This window comes from Staurois parvus, unplaced genomic scaffold, assembly GCF_062004578.1.
Source record: "Staurois parvus isolate SC_StPar_1 unplaced genomic scaffold, SC_StPar_1.0 ptg000297l, whole genome shotgun sequence".
NCBI lineage: Eukaryota > Metazoa > Chordata > Amphibia > Anura > Ranidae > Staurois > Staurois parvus.
The window spans coordinates 5,818,033-5,839,477 of NW_028318093.1; the positions used below are offsets into that span (position 1 = coordinate 5,818,033).

Genomic DNA, 21,445 nt, shown 5'->3' on the forward strand with positions numbered 1-21,445 from the left:
AAGGATCAGCAGAGCTGCCAGACCAGAGCAGGTGAAACTAGCAATGCCGTATGTGGTGCGCAGCATGAGAGCTATATAGTGGGAGGTGAGTAGGGACCAGAGAGTGGGGAGTATCGGCAGAGCTGGGGGTTACCACAGAGTAGGGGATCAGTAGAGCTGGGAGTTACTACTGAGTGGGAAATAAGCAAAGCTGGGTGTACTTCTGAGTGGGGCATCAACAGAGCTGGGGGTACTACTGAGCAGGAGATCTAATGAACGAGAGTACTTATGCGCTAGGGATCTGCTGAAGAAAGGTACACATGCTAAACAGGGGTACTAATGAGCTGAGGATCTGCGGAGTGGATCTGAGCCAGGGTTCTACTGAGCCCCTTTAAAACAAACACAAAATCAAACACAGGGTATCTGACAAGCTTAAAAAAAAAAACAAAACAGCACCAAAAATATATCGAATACGCATGTTGAAGCGGTAGGCGCTTCAATGTGTGTTGAAGTCGAAGCAAGTGTAAATGAGCCCTAAAAAATACATAAATGTTTGGGGGTTCTAAGTAATTTTCTAGAAAAAAGTACATATTTTTACATGTAAACAAAGTGCCAGAAAAAGGCCTGGTCTTCAAGTGGTTAAGGAGTAAATTATAACCAAGATGCAGAGATTTATTTATTGAATATAGGTTTCTTGCCTTCCAAAAATGCTAGTTCCTGAGCTGTCACTCTGATTTAATGACTTCTGCAGTCTCTTATTCATCAATCAGGAGCGAGTGCCGGAAACACCTGCTTACGCTACTCATATGCTATTCATTGCCGATACATATAAGAGCAACTGGTGCTGTCTGTAGGAGCTGAATGTACACTATGTACTGAAAAGTGTGCACACGTGTGTTGGATTAAAAATGTGTATCCTCCAGTCCTGTTCATACAGAAGCATATATTGATCTACAGCCATTCTTGGACATCAATCAACCCAGAACATAGCAACATTATAATAACATTACCATCTGTCTGCATATGGCTGTTCTAGTTGAGGTTTCGGAAGTTTAACTTCTCTCTCTTTTATCACGTGGGTTATAACATCTAAGTCAGAAAACTCTGCATAAGGAGTAGCAGAATTGTCAAAAAGTTCCCAGAGTGTGATACCAAGCGACCTAGGGAAAAAAGCAGAGCATCAGTTAGATATATCTAGGTATGCTTTAACTGCAAGCTAATCTATGCACTCTTGTGGAGATGCTGAATTTCAGCTTATGTTTTGGTAACTTAAAGTGGTTGTAAAGGGTCAAGGATTTTTACCTTCATGCATTCTATGCATGAAGGTAAAAAAAAAAAAAAAAAAGTTCTGCGTGCTTGATCCAGCCATGTGCACTGGAGTCTCGACAATCCCAGGGCTCCCTCATCATTGGAGACAGCAGTAGGAGCCAATGAGAAGGGAGAATGAACACGGAGCAGCGGCTGGGGAGGGCGCATGCTTGGGTGCCCCCATAGCAAGCTGCTTGCTGTGGGGGCATCTGACAGGAGGGAAGAGCAAGGAGTGCCAGCAGGGGACCCAAGAGGAGGAGGATTGGGCAGGCCTGCTCTGTGCAAAACCACTGCACAGAGCAGGTATGACATGTTTGCTGTTTTGTTTAAATAAAAGAAAAAATGAAGCCTTTAGAATCACTTTAACAAAGCATATCCTTCTATAGTGTGTACTTTCTTCAATCCAAAGCACTCTGTGTGCTTCTCCCTGCTGTCTAGTTCCTCTGCTATCTGCATGAGTCACTGCTGGCAGGTTTTCACAATTCTAATCACGGGTAATGGGAAGGAAAGCTGCAGCACAGCCCTTGTGATTGACAGTCTCAGCTTTGCATGTTTCTCTAGGTGCTGTATACAGCAGGGTGTCCCATTCTCTCCACTCAGGTTGGAAATTACACTCTGCTGTCCTCTCAGAGGTGTGCAGTGCGTGACATCAGAACCCTGTCCCCTGCTTTCTGGAGCTCAGTGATGCTGTGTAAAATGAGTGCTTTAGGAAATTGCGTAGAAAAGATGGCTGAATATGTTCAGGCATGTATGTAGGAGGATTTGTGTAATCTCTGTGCATTACCACCTGTGTCCATGTATTTATTTACAACCACTTTAAACAATAAGGCCTCACTTTTTTTTTCTGCCCCTAAACGTCCCTTTATGTTAGCCTATGTGCATGGGGCGTTTAGGGGCAGAAATCTGAACACACCAAAATCATGTTCAGGGGAGGAACTTTTGGGCAGAAAACAAAAACCTACAAATGCATCTAAAAGCTTCAGGCGCTTTTAGTGTTTGGACATTTTTTCACTTCAATGGCCAGAAAAAAAAATAATATTCTGGCCAATGAAATAAGGCACATCAAGCCTTTGTGCATTTGTTTAACACATTTGCAAAAATGTAGTTACCTTTAAGTTTTCAACTATGTGTTTTGCATAAACGCACAATAGTCCATTTAACATGGTTTCTTATGGGACATATTCACATCCGTGCGTTTACAGCCACTGCATTTTTTTAAAGCGTCAAGGACTTTTTTGCCCGCAGCAGATTGCGTTTTTGATGTAATAGACTTTAATGGAACTGCACCAAAAACGCAAGTATTGCATTTTTTCTGTGTTTTTGCCAATAGCAAACTTTGGACACGAAGTTGTATGAGAAATCGCAGCCCACTGATTGCAATGAAACCTCTTCAAATCTATGCAACTTCAAGTCAAAGCAACTTAGAAAAGGTTGCACTACTTTGATGCGAATTGAGTGCCAGAGAGTGTAAAGTCAGAGTTACAATCAATACTTTGCAATTGGCAAAAAAAAACCCACATCCAAAAAAAAAAAAAAACGCAAAATGCACTACAAAACATGCTTGAAAAACGCATCATTTGCAACACACATAGGTGTGAACGAGGCATGTTTTCGAAACATCTTTTCTCCTGCTAAGAGAAAAGCATCTACACCTGTTTTTTTTAAAATCACTCCTTATGAAAGCGGAGCTCCACACAAAAGGGGAAGTCCCACTTTAATGCTTTGTCCCCCACTCTCCATTAAGGATTGGTACCTTTGGGGAGCGGGTACCCAAATTTGACAGGTACTCGCTCCCACTTCCGCTGCGACCGCCTAGGTGATCGGAAATGGAAGTTGTCCTCCCCCCTCCCCGTAGTCCTCTGGGACACGTGACAGGTCCCAGAAGACTACGGGCCGTTCACAAAGTGCAGCGTTTCTCGTGCATGCGCAGTGGGCACCCGGCTGTGAAGCCGTAAGCTGTCACAGCCGGGTGCCCACACTAAAGATGCCAGCGCCAGGGAGAGAAGACGGCCGGTGAAACCAGCGGTGGTGAGGACACCACTGGAAGGAGGGACAGGTAAGTGGCTGTATTTTAAAAGTCAGCAGCTACTGACTTCTTTTTTCCAGCTGGAACTCCGCTTTAATACAGTACTTCAATAATGTTTTATGTTTAACGTACACTGCGGCTTTTGTAAAGAAGAACTGGAAATTTCCTTATAGCAAACAATCAGATTTTTATCAGTATTTAACCCAAAAGCAAACATGTATTATATTGCAGCTTACCAATCTTTAGATGTGGCGGCAGTTCTAGTTTCCTTTTTTAGGCTCTCTTATTTTCGTCTGGTGGTTCAGCCAGCAACTCTGCTGTTTTTCAGAAGTTCAACCTCTTCTGCAGCATGTATCAGCTTACATGGATGAGACCATCCATTTACCACTGGCAGGGGAGATTAACCACTTGCCTACCGGGCACTTTTACTCCCTTCCTGCCCAGACCAAATATTCAGCTTTCAGCGCTGTCGCACTTTGAATGACAATTGCGAGGTCATGCAACACTGTATATAACCACTGGGGTTTTTATTTTTTGCTAAGCAAACTAAAAAAGACTGAATATTTTGGGGCAAAAAAAAGTTTTTTCTTAGTTTCTGCTATAAAATTTTGTAAATAAGTAATTTTTCTCCTTCACTGATGTGCGCTAATGAGGCTGCAGTGATGCATATGTCGTCCTCCCAGAAAGAGAGAACGCCGACCCCGGGAGGCAGTTAAAACCATCAGCTTTTATTTATTCATGTAAAACCTTTATTCCAAAACTAGAAAAAAAAATGTTTGCTGCTACTGGTTATAAAGTGTTAGCTACAGTTTGGCTTCAATTTATTTGTATTCAAGTCTGCTAATACATTTAACACTCCCCTTCCCCCAGACTGACAATGCTGCTGTCTGCTGTGTCCTGGCTCATTCCTCCAGTGGTGCCTCACTGATACAGGAGGTGTGTTGCTGGCCATATCATCAATCATCAGGTGAAAACAGAGCGAAAAAAAGCCAAAAGAAAAGAAAACTAATAAAGCCACCACATCTAATGATTGGTAAACTGCAATAGAATATATTTTGGGTTTAAAGTGGTAGTAAGGTCACTTTGTATATTTCTGCCTGCAGGTAAGCTTATACCAAAGCTTACCTGTAGGTAAAAAGAATATCTCATAAACGTGCACTGTTTAGGGATATTCGGGTTTTTCTTACAGTAACGCATGCGCGCTCCTAAGGAACGGCATACCCATGCCATTCCTTCAGAGCACTGTGCCATGTCCCGAGACTCCCGTGGACGTCATCGTGGCTCAGCCAGCCAGATGGCCGGAGCTTTGCGAACCCGGAAGGAAGACCAGGTGAAGATAGAACCCTCTACAGTAGTGACAGTGTGCCGCGGAGGGCTTTGTTTTTGGGTAAGTTTTGCATAATGTGTTAGTATGCGATGCATACTAGCACATTCTAGCTTTACCTTGCAACATGCAGAGAGGATTTTTTTTTTTTTTTTTTTTAAGATGCAGCTTAATACCGCTTTAAATCTCCTGTCTGTGTAAGAGAATTTAAACATGCCATGTAACTTTACACTATATAAAAACTAGTGAATTTTTCTAAACTGCTCAAAAAAAATTAAAGGAACACTTTGAAAACATATCAGATCTCAATGGGGAAATATATCATGCAGGACATCCAAACTGATATGGACTGGGTAATGTGTTAGGAACGTAGGGATGCCCCATCGTTGATGGAAATGAAAATTATCAACCTACAGAAGACTGAATTCAAAGACACCCTGAAAATCCAAGTGAAAAAACGATGCTGCAGGCTAGTCCATTTTGCTGAAATTTCATTGCAGCAACTCAAAATGGTACTCAGTAGTTTGTATGGCCCCCACGTGCTTGCATGTATGACAATGTCAGGCATGCTCCTAATGAGAAGACGGGTGGTGTTCTGGGGTATTTCCTCCCAGATCTGGACCAGGGCATCACTGAGCTCCTGGACAGTCTGAGGTGCAACCTGGTGGCGTTGGATGGAACGAAACATGATATTCCAGAGGTGTTCTATTGGATTTAGGTCAGGCGAGCGTGGGGGCCATTCAATGATATCAATGCCTTCATCCTCCAGGAACTACCTGCATACTTTCGCCACATGAGACCGGGCATTGTCATGTACCAGGAGGAACCCAGGACCCACTGCACCATCGTAGGGTCTGACAATATGTCCAAGGATCTCATCCCGATACCGAATGGCAGTCAAGATGCCATTGTCTAGCCTGTAGAGGTCTTTGTGGCCCTCCATGGATATGCCTCCCCAGACCATCACTGAACCACCACCAAAACAGTCATGATGAACGATGTTACAGGCAGCATCATGTTCTCCATGGCTTCTCCAGTCCCTTTCACGTCTGTCACATGTGCTCCGTGTGAACATGCTCCCATCTGTGAAAAGCACAGGGCACCAGTGGCGGACCTGCTAATTCTGATGTTCAATGGCAAATGCCAAATCGAGCTCTATGGTGCCAGGCAGTGAGCACAGATGTTGGGCCCCCAGGCCACCCTCATGAAGTCGGTTTCTGTTTCTCTGGTAAGAGACATTCATACCAGTGGCCTGCTGGAAGTTATTTTGTAAGGCTCTGGCAGTGCTCATCTTGTTCCTCCTTGTACAAATGAGCAGATACCAGTCCTGCTGATGGGTTAAGGACCTTCTACGGCCCTGTCCAGCTCTCCTAGAGTAACTACCTGTCTCCTGGAATCTCCTCCATGCTCTTGAGACTGTGCTGGGAGACAAAGCAAACCTGGCAACTGCATGTATTCATGTGCCATCCTGGAGGAGTTGGACTTCCTGTGCAACCTCTATAGGGTCCAGGTACCGCCTCATGCTATCAGTAGTGACACTGACCCTAGCCAAATGCAAAATTAGTGAAAAACAGCCAGAAAAGATGAGTAGGAAAAAAATGTCAATGGCCTCCTGTAAAACAATTCCTGTTTTGGGGGTTGTCTCATTATTGCTCATCTAGTGCACCTGTTAATTTCATTAACACCAAAGCAGCTAAAACTGATTAACAACCCCCTCTGCTACTTAACTGACCAGACCAATATCCAAGGAGTTTGACTTGATTCTACACTCTGATTAAAAAGTGTTTCTTTAATTTTTCTGAGCAGTGTAAATCAACCCCAAAGTATCTAAATTATCACTTTCTGTAAAGGAAAACCAAACTGCGAAAGAATCAGTATGCTTATCACACTCGCAGATGCATTTTTTCATGGATTACATCCTATACTGTACATCATATTACTTACCATATATTGCTAGGTCGGGTTTGGTCTGCCACTATTATTCTATCCTGAAAGGTTGTTAAAAGCTCTGGAGCCGTCCACCTAATTGGGATGAACTTGTCTTCAGAGATCTCCATGTAATCTGCCTATAAACATAATCAGAAACAGTAAAACAGCCCAGGATTTTTTTTTTTTAAATGGAAGAAACTAAAGACTTGAGTCATCAACTATGACCCCAATGACAGCACAGTTCTACTGCCTCTACAAATATGGCAGAACAGTGTTAAGAATACCACTTGGCTTTTTAGCAAACTGGTTGTATTTTCAAATGAAGATTAATATATGAAAAAATAAATCCTTACCTTATACCTATTGAATCCTATGCCATAGTCTCCTATTTTCACGGTTAAATCAGATGTCAAAAAACAATTTCGTAAGGCCAGATCGCTGGAAAACAAGAAAAGAACGAATGGCACAAATTTTCAGCTCAATAGAAAACACAACATATTTTAAATTCATGTCATACAGCTTGCCCCTTTAAAGGTGATCAATTCTAAAATAAAAAGGATCTTAAAAAAGAGGTTTGGGGAATGAAATGAAGAAAAAAAAACAAAAAAAACAAAAACACACTCGCCCTGTTGTCCAACGCTTTGTCTGTCCAAAGCTGGCTCTAAGCCTGAGAATTGAGCAAACAGATGATCACATGCTTGATTGGAGTGGAGAGCAGTGACTGTCAATCACTGCTCTCTCCTCTGCCCCACCAGCTTTCACTGGGCTTGGGAACAGGCAGGTGCAGCTGGTTCTGGCACTCAGACGCATGCTGAGAAGCGGAGCCAGCTGTCAACCGGGCAGCTGGGCGAATCCCAACATTGCTGTTGGAACCCTTTTAGAGCCTGGAGTGGCTCTACCACTTCAGCTGATAGTGGGTAATAGCCTGCTATCAGCTGAATCTGGATCACAGGAGAGCAAACATAAGTCTGCTATATAGTCATACATAAATGCTTGCTATAGAGGTTAGCGATAGCTGGTTTTAAAGGGCAAGTACGGCTTATTCAGAACATGCAAATACTTCAGTGTGAATTGAAGGTTCATTTTAATTTTCACAATGTCTGAAAGAAGAATGGTCTATTTTTATTCTGTCTGCAGGGGCTACAAATTAGTAACTGCTCCTATCACCAAATTATTTCTTGCTGCAACAGATTCATCTTGCTTGTATCCTATAAGAATGCATGTGACCTGTGCAAATCTTGGTGCTCCAGTAAGCTCTGTATCAAGAGCAGTTTATGATGGTCTGTCAGTATGACATTTACAATTTGAGGTTGTACAGTACAATCTTTGATACCCTTTGATAGTTTAATGGTTGGTAATTATGCCTAAGTATTTAATATGTTCAGAGGGAAAAACAGATTATTGCATTACATTTTCATTTCAGAGTCTTACTGATCTGGCAAGACAGGCAAAGTAAATAAATGTAAAATTCTTTGCTTATACAGAGAAAGCATTAGACATGTTCAACAGAAAGTAAACTATGTGGTCAGCAGAGCATTCAGGTGTGTTATATAACCTGTTACCTATTGACAACACATACACAAGAAGTGACAATATAACCAGAATTTCAGTAAAACAAATGACCCAGTTCATTGGACTAAATTTACAGTTCCAGACAAAATGTTGCAAAGTTGAGAGAAATTAATTCCTCCATTTCTACCTAAACACAAGTATGGAAACGTTAACCATTTCTACTATTTAATGCAGGCATTCAAATATGCCAGTATATACCTTTAAGCCAGCCATAGATGGTTTCAACCTTAGCTGGTTCAGCAGGGACCGGCGGAGATTCGTTCCATGAATGGGGCAGGCTGAATGTACCCAATTCGACCCATCCATCGACTTGGGTACAACCAGAATATTATATTTCTAGCATGAGGTTATTGCCATCAGCTATAGCCGCTATAGCCCCCCCCCCCCCCCCCCGGGAGAATACAATAGCTCCATGTGTTGAGGGAATCCAATGATTTTCTTACCTTCATCCATGCATGATCTATGACCTTCCTTAGTATCATATGAAAAGAAACACTAAGGTAGGCAAGTAGCCAAACATCAACTGTTTATGCTCTTATACACCCTGGTGAAGTGTGCGGAAAAGGGTGGGCTAAAGCTCTGACTTCCTATTTTAAAGTTGGTATTTACATATTAATGCATCCCAGGATTCTTCACACCCAGGACACTCAAGAAGATTATGTAAAAAGGTATGTGTTGACATCTCTGTGTGCCTCTATTCAAAGCGGTATTAAACTCAAAAGTTTAAATGCCATCTCCATGCAAAAAAAAGTTTTCCCATGCAGTGGGGCTGTGCCTGCACTTCCTTGCTTAACTGCTTGTTTTGTCTAGAGGAGAGGAGAAAGGAGATTTACTTGTCTAATCTTTTCATCCTTCCAGCACAAGAAAAGTCCGGTACCCCCATACTCCAGCTGTCTTGAGTTGTGGAATGTTCCCAACACCATCAAGCCCAGAGCAGGCTCCATAGCCCTGGAACAGCCCACCTCTGGTTTGTGGGGGGGGGGGCCTCCAATTTCTGGTGGAATGAAGGATCGAGTGAGTATAAGCTTTCTCCTCACCCCTGGAGAAAATGAAGGGGTCAACCTGTGCAATGCCTGCACAGCCCCACTGCATGGGAAAACTTTTTTTTTTTTGTCTGGACTTGTGTTTTAACATATTGCAGCTTACCAAGGCTTAGATGTGGTGGAGGAATTTCTTTTATTTAGCTTTTTTCCTTCTGTTTTCACCTGGTGATCTAGCTAGTAACACATCTCCTGTATTAGTGAGACACAACTGTGGGTGAAAGAGCAACAGAGAAACCTTTGGACAGCAGCATTGTCAGCCTGGGAGGGGGGGAGGGGGTTGTTAGATGTACTTGCAGATTTAGATACGAAACAAAATGAAGCCAAACTCTTCACTATCACTTTTTAAGCATTTACAGCAGCAGTTTTTTCCCCTGGATATAGATTTTAAAATAAATACAAGGGGAGCATTGCAAGCATCCCATCCTTGTCAGTGGTAAATGGTTTGACTCAACTCATCTAGAGGATAACTTGTTCTCTAGAAAAAATGGCAGACTTACTGGATAAATCACCAGGTGAAAAAAAGAAAGAAAGCCTAAAAATAAAACTAACGCAGTTATCACATCTAAGAACTGGTAAGCTTCAATATATTAAAATGTTTGCTTTTGGGTTTAATACCGCTTTAATCACAGATGTGAGGTCACAAGCTCAAACTTAATGAGCAATTGTTTATTCATCTTTTGTCATTTGAAAATGTTACTTTTAGACAGTCATTTTGTTAAAGTGATAGGCTTTTGGCAGCCACAAAAAGGTGGTCTGCAAACTGGCAAGGTCCAAGAGGACTATAGCTTTGTGTTTATACAGCCTGAGCTGTGGGAAAATTGTATTTTTACTAGAATTTTAAAAGAAGTATGGATTTCTATTTTTTCCCTAGGTGTATGCAGCTTCGGTCCAATGCTGCATGTGTCCCCCACTGGCTCTAAGTGGGAGAGAATAAGCAATCACTTGATCGCTGAGTTCTCACAGCCGCTCTGAGCAGAGAGTGGTGACTGACAGTCACCACTGTCTGCTTGGACCCCACCAGTGCTCACTGGAGCGCTGGGCTGTGGAGGGGGAGAGAGCGGCTGCTCAGGCTCTCAGAGCCTTGCTGAGAGACTGAGCCAGGTGCTGCTCCAGAATCTGGGGTGGATCCCAACTTTAAAGTCGGGATCTTTTCCCAGCCTGGACCGGCCCAAGTGACGTTAGCTAACAGCTGGCTTCAGCCCGCTGTCAGCTGAAAATAGGACACAGGAGTGCAGAACGAACTGCACTCTGGTGATTCACAGAAGGACAACCAAAAGAGCTTTGACTGTACTTCTCCTTTAAGTATACTTATCAAAGGGCATCTCACAGCAAGGAAAACCACTGAGAAACACTGGGAGACAACCTTGTAGACACAGGTTTATGCTGTGCATTTCATGATGTTAAATCAGCAAATTATTCCCATGTCCATTTTCATAAGTCACTTAGAATTTAAGGCAGACAATACAACTGAGGCATTAAATGTATATATATATTTAATCAGAAGCTGAAGAATAACTGCCTGCTGGCCATATGGCAAGTGTGGCGAGTCCAGAAAGGTGGCTTAGCTGCTTTCATTTACCACCAACAACAAAATCACTGATGCTGGAGATTTGCCTGTAACTCAGACAGCATCAGGATATTGTTGCCAGAAGTAAACACATTGTCGCTCCAATGTATGGCTATTGTGAATAGGAGCTCCTGCCAAATGCCACAAAATTCACCGATATCAGTCAAATACTGGAAAGTTAAAAGTCACCAAGAGTTACCAAAAATTGTGTGCTAGTAAAGTCATATCAATGAATTTCGACTGCAGGTCCTATTTTTACAATGTAAAGTTTCCATCTGTGCATCATGTAAAGATACATAAAATACAACTCTAGTAAGTGGAAATTAGTGGATCAGAAAGAGAAAATGTGCAGATTTGTTATTTCTGGATGTAATTTATACATCTGGGGTGACTTTAATTTGAGACCACCTCAATGTGGTGGTGTGAACTAAAGTAAGGACATAAGGAAATTACCTGGTCTATGCCTTTGGCAAGGCTGCCCAACACATTTATGTCCATGAATGTATGCATGTTTGTAAAACAAAAAAAAAAACCCCAAAACACTATTCATGATATTTTGTGCGGTGGGTAAGCATATAAAAAAAAATAGCACTACATTGGTTTTATGCCGATATTGTTTGGATGATAGGTTAATTTTGGTGCTGAAGCTTGGATATTATAGGAAGGATAGGGATGCGGAGGCCATAATCTTATGTTGACTGTAAAAGGCGAGAAGAGCTTATTTTTACACTGAAAACTTGAACAAACATCAGTAGGTAAACACATTAAAACTGCATTTTTAGTGGAATCTTGAGTAGTTCTATGCATGTTCTGTGCAGCATCCCCACCAACCCCCTCCCCCCAATACCCCTCACAATCCAGCGATGTGCACTGGAGTCTCGGCTATCCCAGAACTCCCTCTCCTTATTGGCTGAGTCATTGGCTCTCCCTACTCTCAACCACAGTCAGTGAGCCAATGAGAAGAGGGGGCTGAATCAAGGCTCCGTGTTTGAATGGACACATGAAGCAGTGGCCTGGGGGAACGCCACTGCTCAGGTGCCCCATAGCAAGTTGCTTGCTGTGGGGGCATCCAACAGGAGAGAGGAGCCAGGACTGCTGGCGGGGGACCCGAGAAGAGGAGGTCCGGAGCTGCTCTGTGTTTGTTTTTTTTGTTTTTTTAATTTAAAGTGTTACTAAACCCACAACAGTATAATCAGTCTGTATATGCAGTAAAGCATGGTCGTTCTACTCCCTGTGGAACCTAAGGGGTTAATACTCTGCATTGCGTAAAAAGGCTGTTTGATCCGGACTTCACTGCTCCTCTTGTTCAAATGCCCACATCTTATCTCCTGATAAGAGACTGAACCGTAGCCATTCTACACATGCTCAGTTTAGTATGTATTGCTAGAGAGGGTTTTATTTTTTTTTCTAGGGAGAGTGCAGGTGATCAGCACAGGGCCAATCAGCACTGTCCAGACAAAGGTCAGGGGTTTTGCATCCTCCTAGAGCAGAAAGAAAACTCCTCCTACAAGCTTTAACCTGTGCTCTGCTGAACACTGATAGAAGTCACAAGCTCTAACTGCTGATTAAAAAAGGTATTGAGCAGTTTGTATTTACTAAAATAATTGCACTTCCATGTTCTGTGTGGTGTGGGAGGCCAGATATAGTGAATGCAGGGTCCTGGGTTTAGTAACACTCTAAGCCATTAGTATCACTTTAAAGTGGTTCTAAAGGCAGAAGGATTTTTTTTTACACTTATGTATTCAATGCATGAAGGTAAAAAAACAAACATTCTGGGTGCAGCTCCTCAGCATACTCATCTGAGCCCCATCTCAATCCAGTGATGTGCATGAGAGTCAGGTCTCTTTCTCCTTATTGGCTCACACAGCAGTGGGAGCCATTGGCCACTGCTGCTGTCAATCACAGCCAGTGATCCAATGAGGACAGAGAGAGCCAGGGGTCTTGCTATTGGGGGCATCCGGCAGGGAGAAGGAGCCAAGACTGTCGGTGGGTGACACAAGAGGATTGGGGGTAGGTATATATGGAAAGCAAAAAAAAAAAAAAAAAAAAAAAAAAAAAAATCAACCTTTAGATTCACTTTAAACCACCTCTGTCATCTTCACTTCCTACTGATCACACTACCATCAAAAATCACATAAGAAATGTGGCTGTTATGGTCATTTCAACCATCTATCATGCAACGATATACTGTACACTTAACTTCCATTGCCTTATATGGTGCAGCAAACCAGAATTTTGGCTCAGCAGCAATACAAAGTCAGTCTTTGCTAATGGATGGACAACTGATCTTGTAAAGTTTTGGAGACAAAGGCAGACGAGCAGCAAAAGAAAAAGAAAGTCGGAGATACCAGAACCATTCTCCAATTCGAAAAGAGCTTGGGTTTTCTGAGGTCTACGTGATCAATCCATTCTAAGTGCAAATAGGAAATGTAGCAACAAAAGATCCTTACTACAACAAAACATTTTATATTATACATTTTCTCTTAATTGTAACAAATCTGGCTGACTGCTATGAGAAAAAGGTTTCCTTTTTTCCCATTTTTTTTTTCTTACTCATAATTAAAACATTGTGCCTCTTCATTCTACCTGAACTCTGTATTCAAATAATGAAGGAAAAACAAAATGAAATGGCAGAGTTATACCTGTATATGAGATATTAAAAACTATGGATCAGATATTCCTGACAGACACTCTGCTCCCTGGGTCTAGACAGCTTGTAGGCCTTCCTAACCAATAGGTCAGGGAAACCACTCGAAACCTCGTGTCATATGTCAGCTATTTGTAAAGAATGGCAACAAGTGCTTTCTCTGAGCATAGATTAAGTATCTGCTCACTGACAGGCAAGATGCTGCATTCATACCAGACAAAGTGATGTCATAGATCAAACTGATTAAAGTGCGAACTGCTATTTTCAGCAGTTCTTTGCAGATTAAGAAGAGGAATCCAATTGCATTTAAATCTGACAGCTCTGCTTTTTGAGGGTGTAGCTTGGACATGAGGAAAGTGTAGTAAAGTAGAAATGTACAGTACGGTGGTATGGAAGTGCAACTTTAAAATTCTTATTACAATGTAAATGTAATATAATGTTAACCAATCCCAATCCTTCGATATGGTGACTGCATTAGTTTCTGTTTTTCGCACTTTTTAACCTGGTAATCCTCCAAACACCACACTTCCTCCCCCTTCATGACTAAACTTATTTCTCTATTGTATGTACAGGGGTGGGTAGGTTGGGGGGCCCACCATGGCTGTGAGTCATATAAACAAAAAGCTCCAAGCACCAATGTGTTAACCCGGTGACTCCAATCACTGCAGGGTGCCAGCATCCAAAAGACCTGGGCAGCTAAATAAAACTCTGTCAAGACAGAAGGGTTTGGCTGGGGAGGAAACAAGCTGAAGCCGATCTGTTACACACTCGGCTCTGTGGTCTGCCAGTGTGCGCTTCCATGCTTCTTCTTGGCAGCCATGGATGTCATACAAAACTGGATTTTAAACATGTCTGCCTTACACCATCTACCATAGACATGGCCTGCCTGCAGTTTCAGGCATCAGCGAAGCTTGGATTTTTACAGATCCCCACATAGTATAATCATTATTAAAGGTTGCTTTCTTGACTTGTGGAGTCTGCACAAAAAAACAAAAACTCAAAAATAAGTAAAAAAAACAAAAAAAAAACAATCCTGAAGTTCCGCTGTAAGTCCAAGTAACACTGGATGCGAATTGGCATGCCATGTGACTTGCAAACTGCATGCCAAGTTGCACCCTATTGTCCGCAATTAGAGCGGTCATATCTAAAGTAGTACATGCACTAATTGTGGTGCAATTTTCATAGACATCTGTGTCAGATGTCTTGCAAATCGCACCTGTAATCGGAACGTCACACGACTTTGAAATTGTGCGACTCACAGTGAAGTCATACAATTACAAAGTCAGGTTTGGTGTGACCGGGGTGTAAGTTCACAGGAAGTGACAAGGACACAACATTTTTGGCAAGATAAACCAGTATTTTCTGTACTTGCTGAAAATCTTCTTTCCTCGAAAAATAAGAACAAATGCAGCCTCCACAATTTAGGGTTGGCAAGCTGTAACAGATACAGTCAGAAACCCCACATAAAATTAATTTTATAATCAAATGTAGCAGCTCTCACACCAAGTACTACAAGTGAGCTCCTGCCATAATCGGTGGGTCATCAAAATGTGTACAATGGGTTTAGTAAAGCTGATCCGCATATTTGGAAGAGCAGAAGTGGTGTTCCCAAAACCCTACATTAATGAAGGGGCGGCTTTTTAAGCTATGTAGAGACCGAAAAATTGTATGTTATGTTGCATAAAGAACAATAACCCACAGCAAGCAGGCTGTGTCCTTTATGCACTTCTGTTGACTGGAACACACCTTAGGTGAATGATGAAAACCTTCCAACACAAGCATTGACAACACATGGAAAATGCAAACTATTATAGCTTCCAAAAACTGAATTATTACGAAGTTGTGTAAAGACTTAACCTCAAACCAGAGTATCTGTACTTGGCCATGTAATATGAAGGACTCTAGCAAGCAGATCTCAATGTCACAGTCCCAGAAAAATACGATTCACCAGTATGTACCATAGAATACATTACTGAGACAGCAGTTTCGATTGGTCTTAAGCTGTCCATAGACGATTTGTTTCGATCAGCCCATATACACAAAGTGATAGAGGAATCCCCCCGCTGGGACATGGAATTCTGACAGTGGGACTCCTCTGCTATCAGAATAAAATAAATAAAATCAACAAACGTTTTCCAACATTCCTGCTTGACAGTTGTCAATCTAATGACTAGCTTTTGCTGAACATGGATCGAAATTTGGTTGGTCCCTGCTGAACCAGCTGAATTTCAATCCATCTATGGCCAGCTTTAACATTTCAAGTAGGTCTGGATATCTGTAATTAAAAAAAAAAAAAAAAAAAATTCCATGAGCATAGACTAGCCCACATGTCATTTCAAAGTGTAACAAATGTATGAAGGCTAGCGCAAGTCAACAGCTTCTGACAATTCTAGTCTGCTACTCTGCACAATTACTTGTAACGTGCCTGTTTACTTTAAACTAAACAGGATATTAACCCAGGAGGTATATCCAAAAGCCCAACAGTTCTCATTAGGTCAATAACAGAGGGATGTGACAAGTGTCCCTCAAAGAAACAGATTTTATGAGGGGTACAAAAATCTTCTTTTATCATTCAGTGAGGGACACAGGAATTTAGCAATTCTTAAAACAGTCAGGACATTGAAAAGCAGTCCAAGGGTAAGCAGCAGCCACCAAGAGATCCAAGAACGGAAATCATACTGCAAACGTATCGAAAAAAAAAACCAAACACCTGAAAAAAAGGCTAGATGACAAAAAGGGGGGCAACCAATATAAAAATTTACATGACCAGGAGAGGGCACTTGGGGTCAACTTGGTGCTCCAGACCAGAACAGATAAAACCACTAAAGGGAAGAGCTACCATAAAAAGCTATGGATCTCAAGCAAACCAAATAGGCCGAAAGACGCATAAACCAATAAACTGGTGGAGCAACATACCACCTGAACAAAGCAACTAGGACGAAGGTGATTAACAAAACAAAATGTTTACTAGGCCAAGTCTCAGCGTATAAATCAGGCTTACTATGTTCGCCAGCAAAAAAAAAAAAAAAAAAAGTGTTTTGACAAATGCAGTAAAATCTAAAACCTAGCATACATTTCTTCAGGGAAAGGAAGCTTGAGCAATAGAACGTGGCCAGGAAAAAAATTATATATACAATCTGCAAATTCATGAAATCAAAAAATATATCCCTGTGTATGAATAGACCCATGTTACTTGTGAAATGCTGCTACTTTAAAAAGGATCAGTGTACTGTTATTCGATATATTATGAAAATGAACAGTGCTTATTTAAGGTGTCAGTTTAACCCAACTATTTAGGACTTCTTAACCCGCTGCCGCCCGTGTAACACACGTGCGACAGCAAAAGGGTGGTCTGTAATGCCCACATACCACACATATGCATTGCTGGGCAGCCAATGCTTCTATGTTGAGAGCGTGCTGGCTTAGCACTCCCAGAACAGACAGCTGCCTGTCCTCAGTAATAAATCAGTAGCTTGTGGGACCATCTCCTGCCCAATAATGTGACCACTGTGACAGCCAATCAGTGGTTCCATGATTGCCGATCCTTCCCATCACTGAGGCATACGGACTCTATTAAAGGGTGGCTGAGGCTGGTCGGGAAGCAGTTAAATTTTCTGTGTTCCTAACGCATAATGCTCGGTTCACACTAGTGCCATTTTGTGGGCCACGGCACGGCAACCCATTCATTTGAATGGGCTGCCGTTCCTCGCAACAAACAGGAAAAAGGTCCCTGCATCTTCCCAGATATCGCAGCCTGCACTGGGAACCGCATTACAGTGCAGTTCCCAGTTCGGGTGTGATTTCCAGTTTTGGCGGTGTGCCATCAAGATTAACGGTACCCACCTGTGGGTCCTGCATTTCGTTTGTGGGCGGCAGCAGCTGCGGGACAAAGTGCAGGTCGTGCAGCGGCTTCTACCCTCACTAGTGTGAACCAAGCCTTAGTAAACATATGCAGTAGAGTTCACCAGCATCACCTGCTGCTGGCATTCTTTGGAATAGTGAAGAGGCTTTAACATATAATTCCCTGTGGGCACATTTTACTTCTGTGGTCAGACTTCAGTTTGCTAAGCACTTCAAAACAGCAGTTTGAAGGTCCCGCTTCCTTCCTGAACCAATACAAATGGCCCCAACAGTGTTATAATTGGGTAATCTGGTTGGCAGCCTGGAGTTCAGATCTTTCTCAATCAGAATGACAAGTAAAGTCACTGGTTTTATACCAGAGAAAGTGAGTGCAGGAAACAGCTGAAACCCACTTTTACAGATATTTTTACAGTCCTTATATTAAGGCATTTGCTATATATTAAAAAGCAAATTGGAAAATTTTATTGGCCTTTCAAGTTCAAGAAATATTAAGCAGGGCCCTTGACTTTATTACTGCACAAAGCTCATAATATTTTAGTCAATCAATGGGTTCCATTCAAATAGCATTTAATTTTGCTCTGGAAATGCCCTTTTAAACACATTTCTGAAGGTTGATATTAATGCTCTGACAATCCCTTCATCTTTTGCTTACATAGTGTATTTCATCCTCCTTAAAATGCATATTATTCATAGTCATAAAAGTTTTTAATTTTTTATTTAATTTTATCTGTTAGAGCAATTTTATATAGATTTATATTTATTTATTACTAGCGCTGCACCCTATTTTATGATGATTTATTCTCAGGAGGTTTTATGGTTACCTTTGGTGTTTCAGCAGCTGTGTGTTTGTAGCGCTCACTTATTCCTTTTATCATGCATATTATTCACAATTTCCCATATTCTGAATTGAAACAAAGATCACTACTGAAACGCTGATACACGTACCAGTGTACAAAATTGTGTTTGTGCATTACGGCGAGTCCAGCAGCAATCTCACATGCCATACGCTGCAGCAGCATGATCTCCGTGTCGCTGTTCAACTTCTCCCTCTCATTACTTAAATAGGTCTTCAGGTCACCCTGCAAAGGAAAGCAGCATATCATCATCAGCTTGTTCATCTGCTGATTGCACTTCAGAGATGCTTAAAAAGCAGCAACTAAATACATTACTTAGATCTAATCAGTCAACAAGGTTATTATTAGTAAAGTTGAACAGCTTAATAGTCTTCAACTCATCATGTTTCATGTCTCAAATAAGAATTCCTCCTGAACACACCATGTACATTTCCATTTATGGGTAATTTACGTTTCTTCCTGTTTATACTACAATATAGCGGTTAGCTTTTAACAACTAGATTAACTTTTTAAAATAAAAAGCAGTCAATAGTATCAGACACCATAGTAAGCTACCAACAAGGGGCCCAGGCTTATTAAAATACAAAAGTTATAGATGTTTAAAATGAAACTCTTAATACATGGTAATACAAAATGTGTCTAAATTAGAACTTGACAAAAAAAAAAAAAGCTTAATACATACCTCACTACTGGTCTGAGAGGCCCAACACTTTAAGGGACAAATAATCCAGTGTGACATACCTAAGAGGGCAGGCTGTTCATGCAGTGTTTAAGATCTTTATATTTGAGCATGGGTGTCTTGGCTCCCGAAGAACATAAACAGTGATTTCAAGATGTATTTTACACATTACTGATGTTTATGTACAGGTATAGCCTGTTTAGACTTTGAACATTCCAGGTAATTATTCTATTTTAGGGCCCATTCACAGCATTGAAGTGCATTAATGTGTGTTGTGTTAAGGCCACCATTTCATTTTAATGGAATGCCTATCACACCAAATAGGTGCATCTACTATTTCTGGCAGTGAACCGTTCTGCAGTGTTTTGCACTGCAATGCATGCCCACCGGCGGCACCACTGCTGTGCCATTCAAAATGAAAGGTGCCGGGCATATGATGCATGGCAATGCACGCTACTGCAACACAATCGTGTGAATGGGCCCTTAAATTAAAAAGGTTCCAAACCTGTGCAACTCTATTTGAAGTGATTTAAAAGAATGCAGAGGTTACCTTTAATAAAAGCTGCATATTAATACGATCTGCAGATCCAAAGATTTAGTTAGATGCAAATGTGACTTTCCTGCAAGTCAGGAATGGTCCTGCCCCCTCTTACCTCCCAATGATCTCTTTTGGTCCTTAAGACTGAACCGCATTGTAAACAAAAGATAGAGGCGCTCAGCAGGCAGGACCAAAACTTAAATTTACAAAGTTATGTTGATATCTGGATTTACTGAACACTTTGAAATGCAGGGTAACCATTTGCTTATGCATTTTTTCCATCACACATAAAGTCTAAAATTGCCCTGGTCTGTGATAGGTTTACTATAAAGTGCAATTGCAGCCAAAACGTATTTTAAATTAAATTTAAATAGAAAGGAAAGGGACTATAAAACTTTGGTTGGGTATATTGTGTCTGTGTCTTTGTTAGAGATATTTCTCTCACTTCCATAGATGTAAACCTTAGGCCTCATTCACAGGACAAAAATGCTGCAGTTGCAGAACGAATCCAGCAGATTCCCATGGCTGGATGTACAGGTTTATGTGGACAGTTGTGGCCACAGCTGTACACAGGCATTCAGATATAAAATTGCAAAACCACCAATGGTTAAGGAAAGATGATGGCAGATGTAACAAAAAGCTTGTGTCCAGGGGCATTAAAATTTTTGAAGCCTGAATCTTAAAGTTTAAAGAAAAAAATAAAAATTTTAAGAAAATGTTTAAACTGATTAAGTGACAAAACCTGTACACTAGGTGGCTCTTGGCTATCACATTGTCCCAGTAGATGCTTTGCTTAGTATTTCCCTGTGGTTGTATCCTTCCATATACACCAATCGGCCATACCTTTATGACCACCCCACAATGTGTACTTCCCTCTTCTGCCACCAAAACATCCCTGAACAGTTGAAGCATGGATGCTTCTAGACCTCTGAAGGAATGTGGTTGTATATGGCACCAGCCATTAGTAGCACATCCTTCAAGTCCTGAAAGGTGTGAGGTGAAGCCTCCATGGACCAGACTTGTTTTTTCCAGCACATCCCACAGTTGCTTGATTGGACCTAAATAATATTTAGTTAGGTGGTAGGTGTCAATTAACGTCCACATGAATGGCAGGGACCCAAGGTTTCCCAGTAGAACATTGCCAAAGCATCATACTGCCTCCGCTAGCTTGTCGCCTTCCCATACTGCATCCTGGTGCTATCTTTTGCCAAGGTATGCAATGCACATGCACCCAGCCATCCACATGATGTAAACTAAAACATGATTCATAAGACCAGGCCACCTTCTCCCATTGCTTTTTAGACAGCGAAAGTTAAATTAAGTGGATATTCTGACATTTCCTGAGTAGTCTTAGTGGTTTCCTATAGAAAGGAGACACCAAAGCAAACCCAATCATGGACTTTAACGGTACCCAAAGGACATGAGATTCATACACTAAAAGGTTTTTGTTTTTTTTTACAAAAAATATAACATTTTATTACAATAAACATTAAAAAACAAATGAACAAAATATAACCCTATTGGGTTCTATTGAATCGCACAGTGCAAACCCTCTAAGTGCATGGAACCCTCTAAATGTTTTGCGAGCATTGATGCTTCATCAGGAGGAATGAAACCGTAGGTATACCTACAAAGCATAAACAAAAATTATACTACAAGGTAATGATCAAAAACAAACATACATATAACAATTCATAAACAAAAGTAACGATGCTGAGGGCGAGTAGCATCAGCCCACCTAGATTGCAGGGAGGAGAAGCCCATGTGAGGTCCCACCAGGGATGGTCAAAAGAATCACCCCAAAGCAGACATGGGAGGCATATACACACAGCATCCACCTGGAGCGTGATGCTAAAAAGCTTCCCATTCCAGGTGGACGCTGTGTGTATATGCCTCCCATGTCCACGTTGAGGTGGATTCCCTTGGCCACCCCTGGTGGGACCTCACACAGGCTTCTCCTCCCTGCAATCTAGGCAGGCCGGTGCTACTCACCCTCAGCATTACTTTTGTGTATGAACTTATCTGTAGGTTTATGTTTTTGATAAAAAATGTGTAGGGATGAATAGAATGGTCATTTAATCACCTACTTGTCCACTATTTTGTATGAATTGCATCCAT

General features: G+C 41.6%; 1 protein-coding gene across 1 annotated transcript in view; it reads right to left on the reverse strand.

The window, feature by feature from the left end:
• The window catches only part of LMTK2 (lemur tail kinase 2), a 142,343-nt gene that overhangs the window by 26,606 nt on the left and 94,292 nt on the right, over nt 1-21,445 (reverse strand). The window contains exons 7-10 of the mRNA XM_089682745.1: nt 18,202-18,335; nt 6,920-7,004; nt 6,582-6,703; nt 990-1,139 (exon numbers count right to left, since the gene is read on the reverse strand). Of these exons, the coding sequence (XP_089538871.1) occupies nt 990-1,139; nt 6,582-6,703; nt 6,920-7,004; nt 18,202-18,335 (491 nt within the window). The remainder of the gene's footprint in view (nt 1-989; nt 1,140-6,581; nt 6,704-6,919; nt 7,005-18,201; nt 18,336-21,445) is intronic.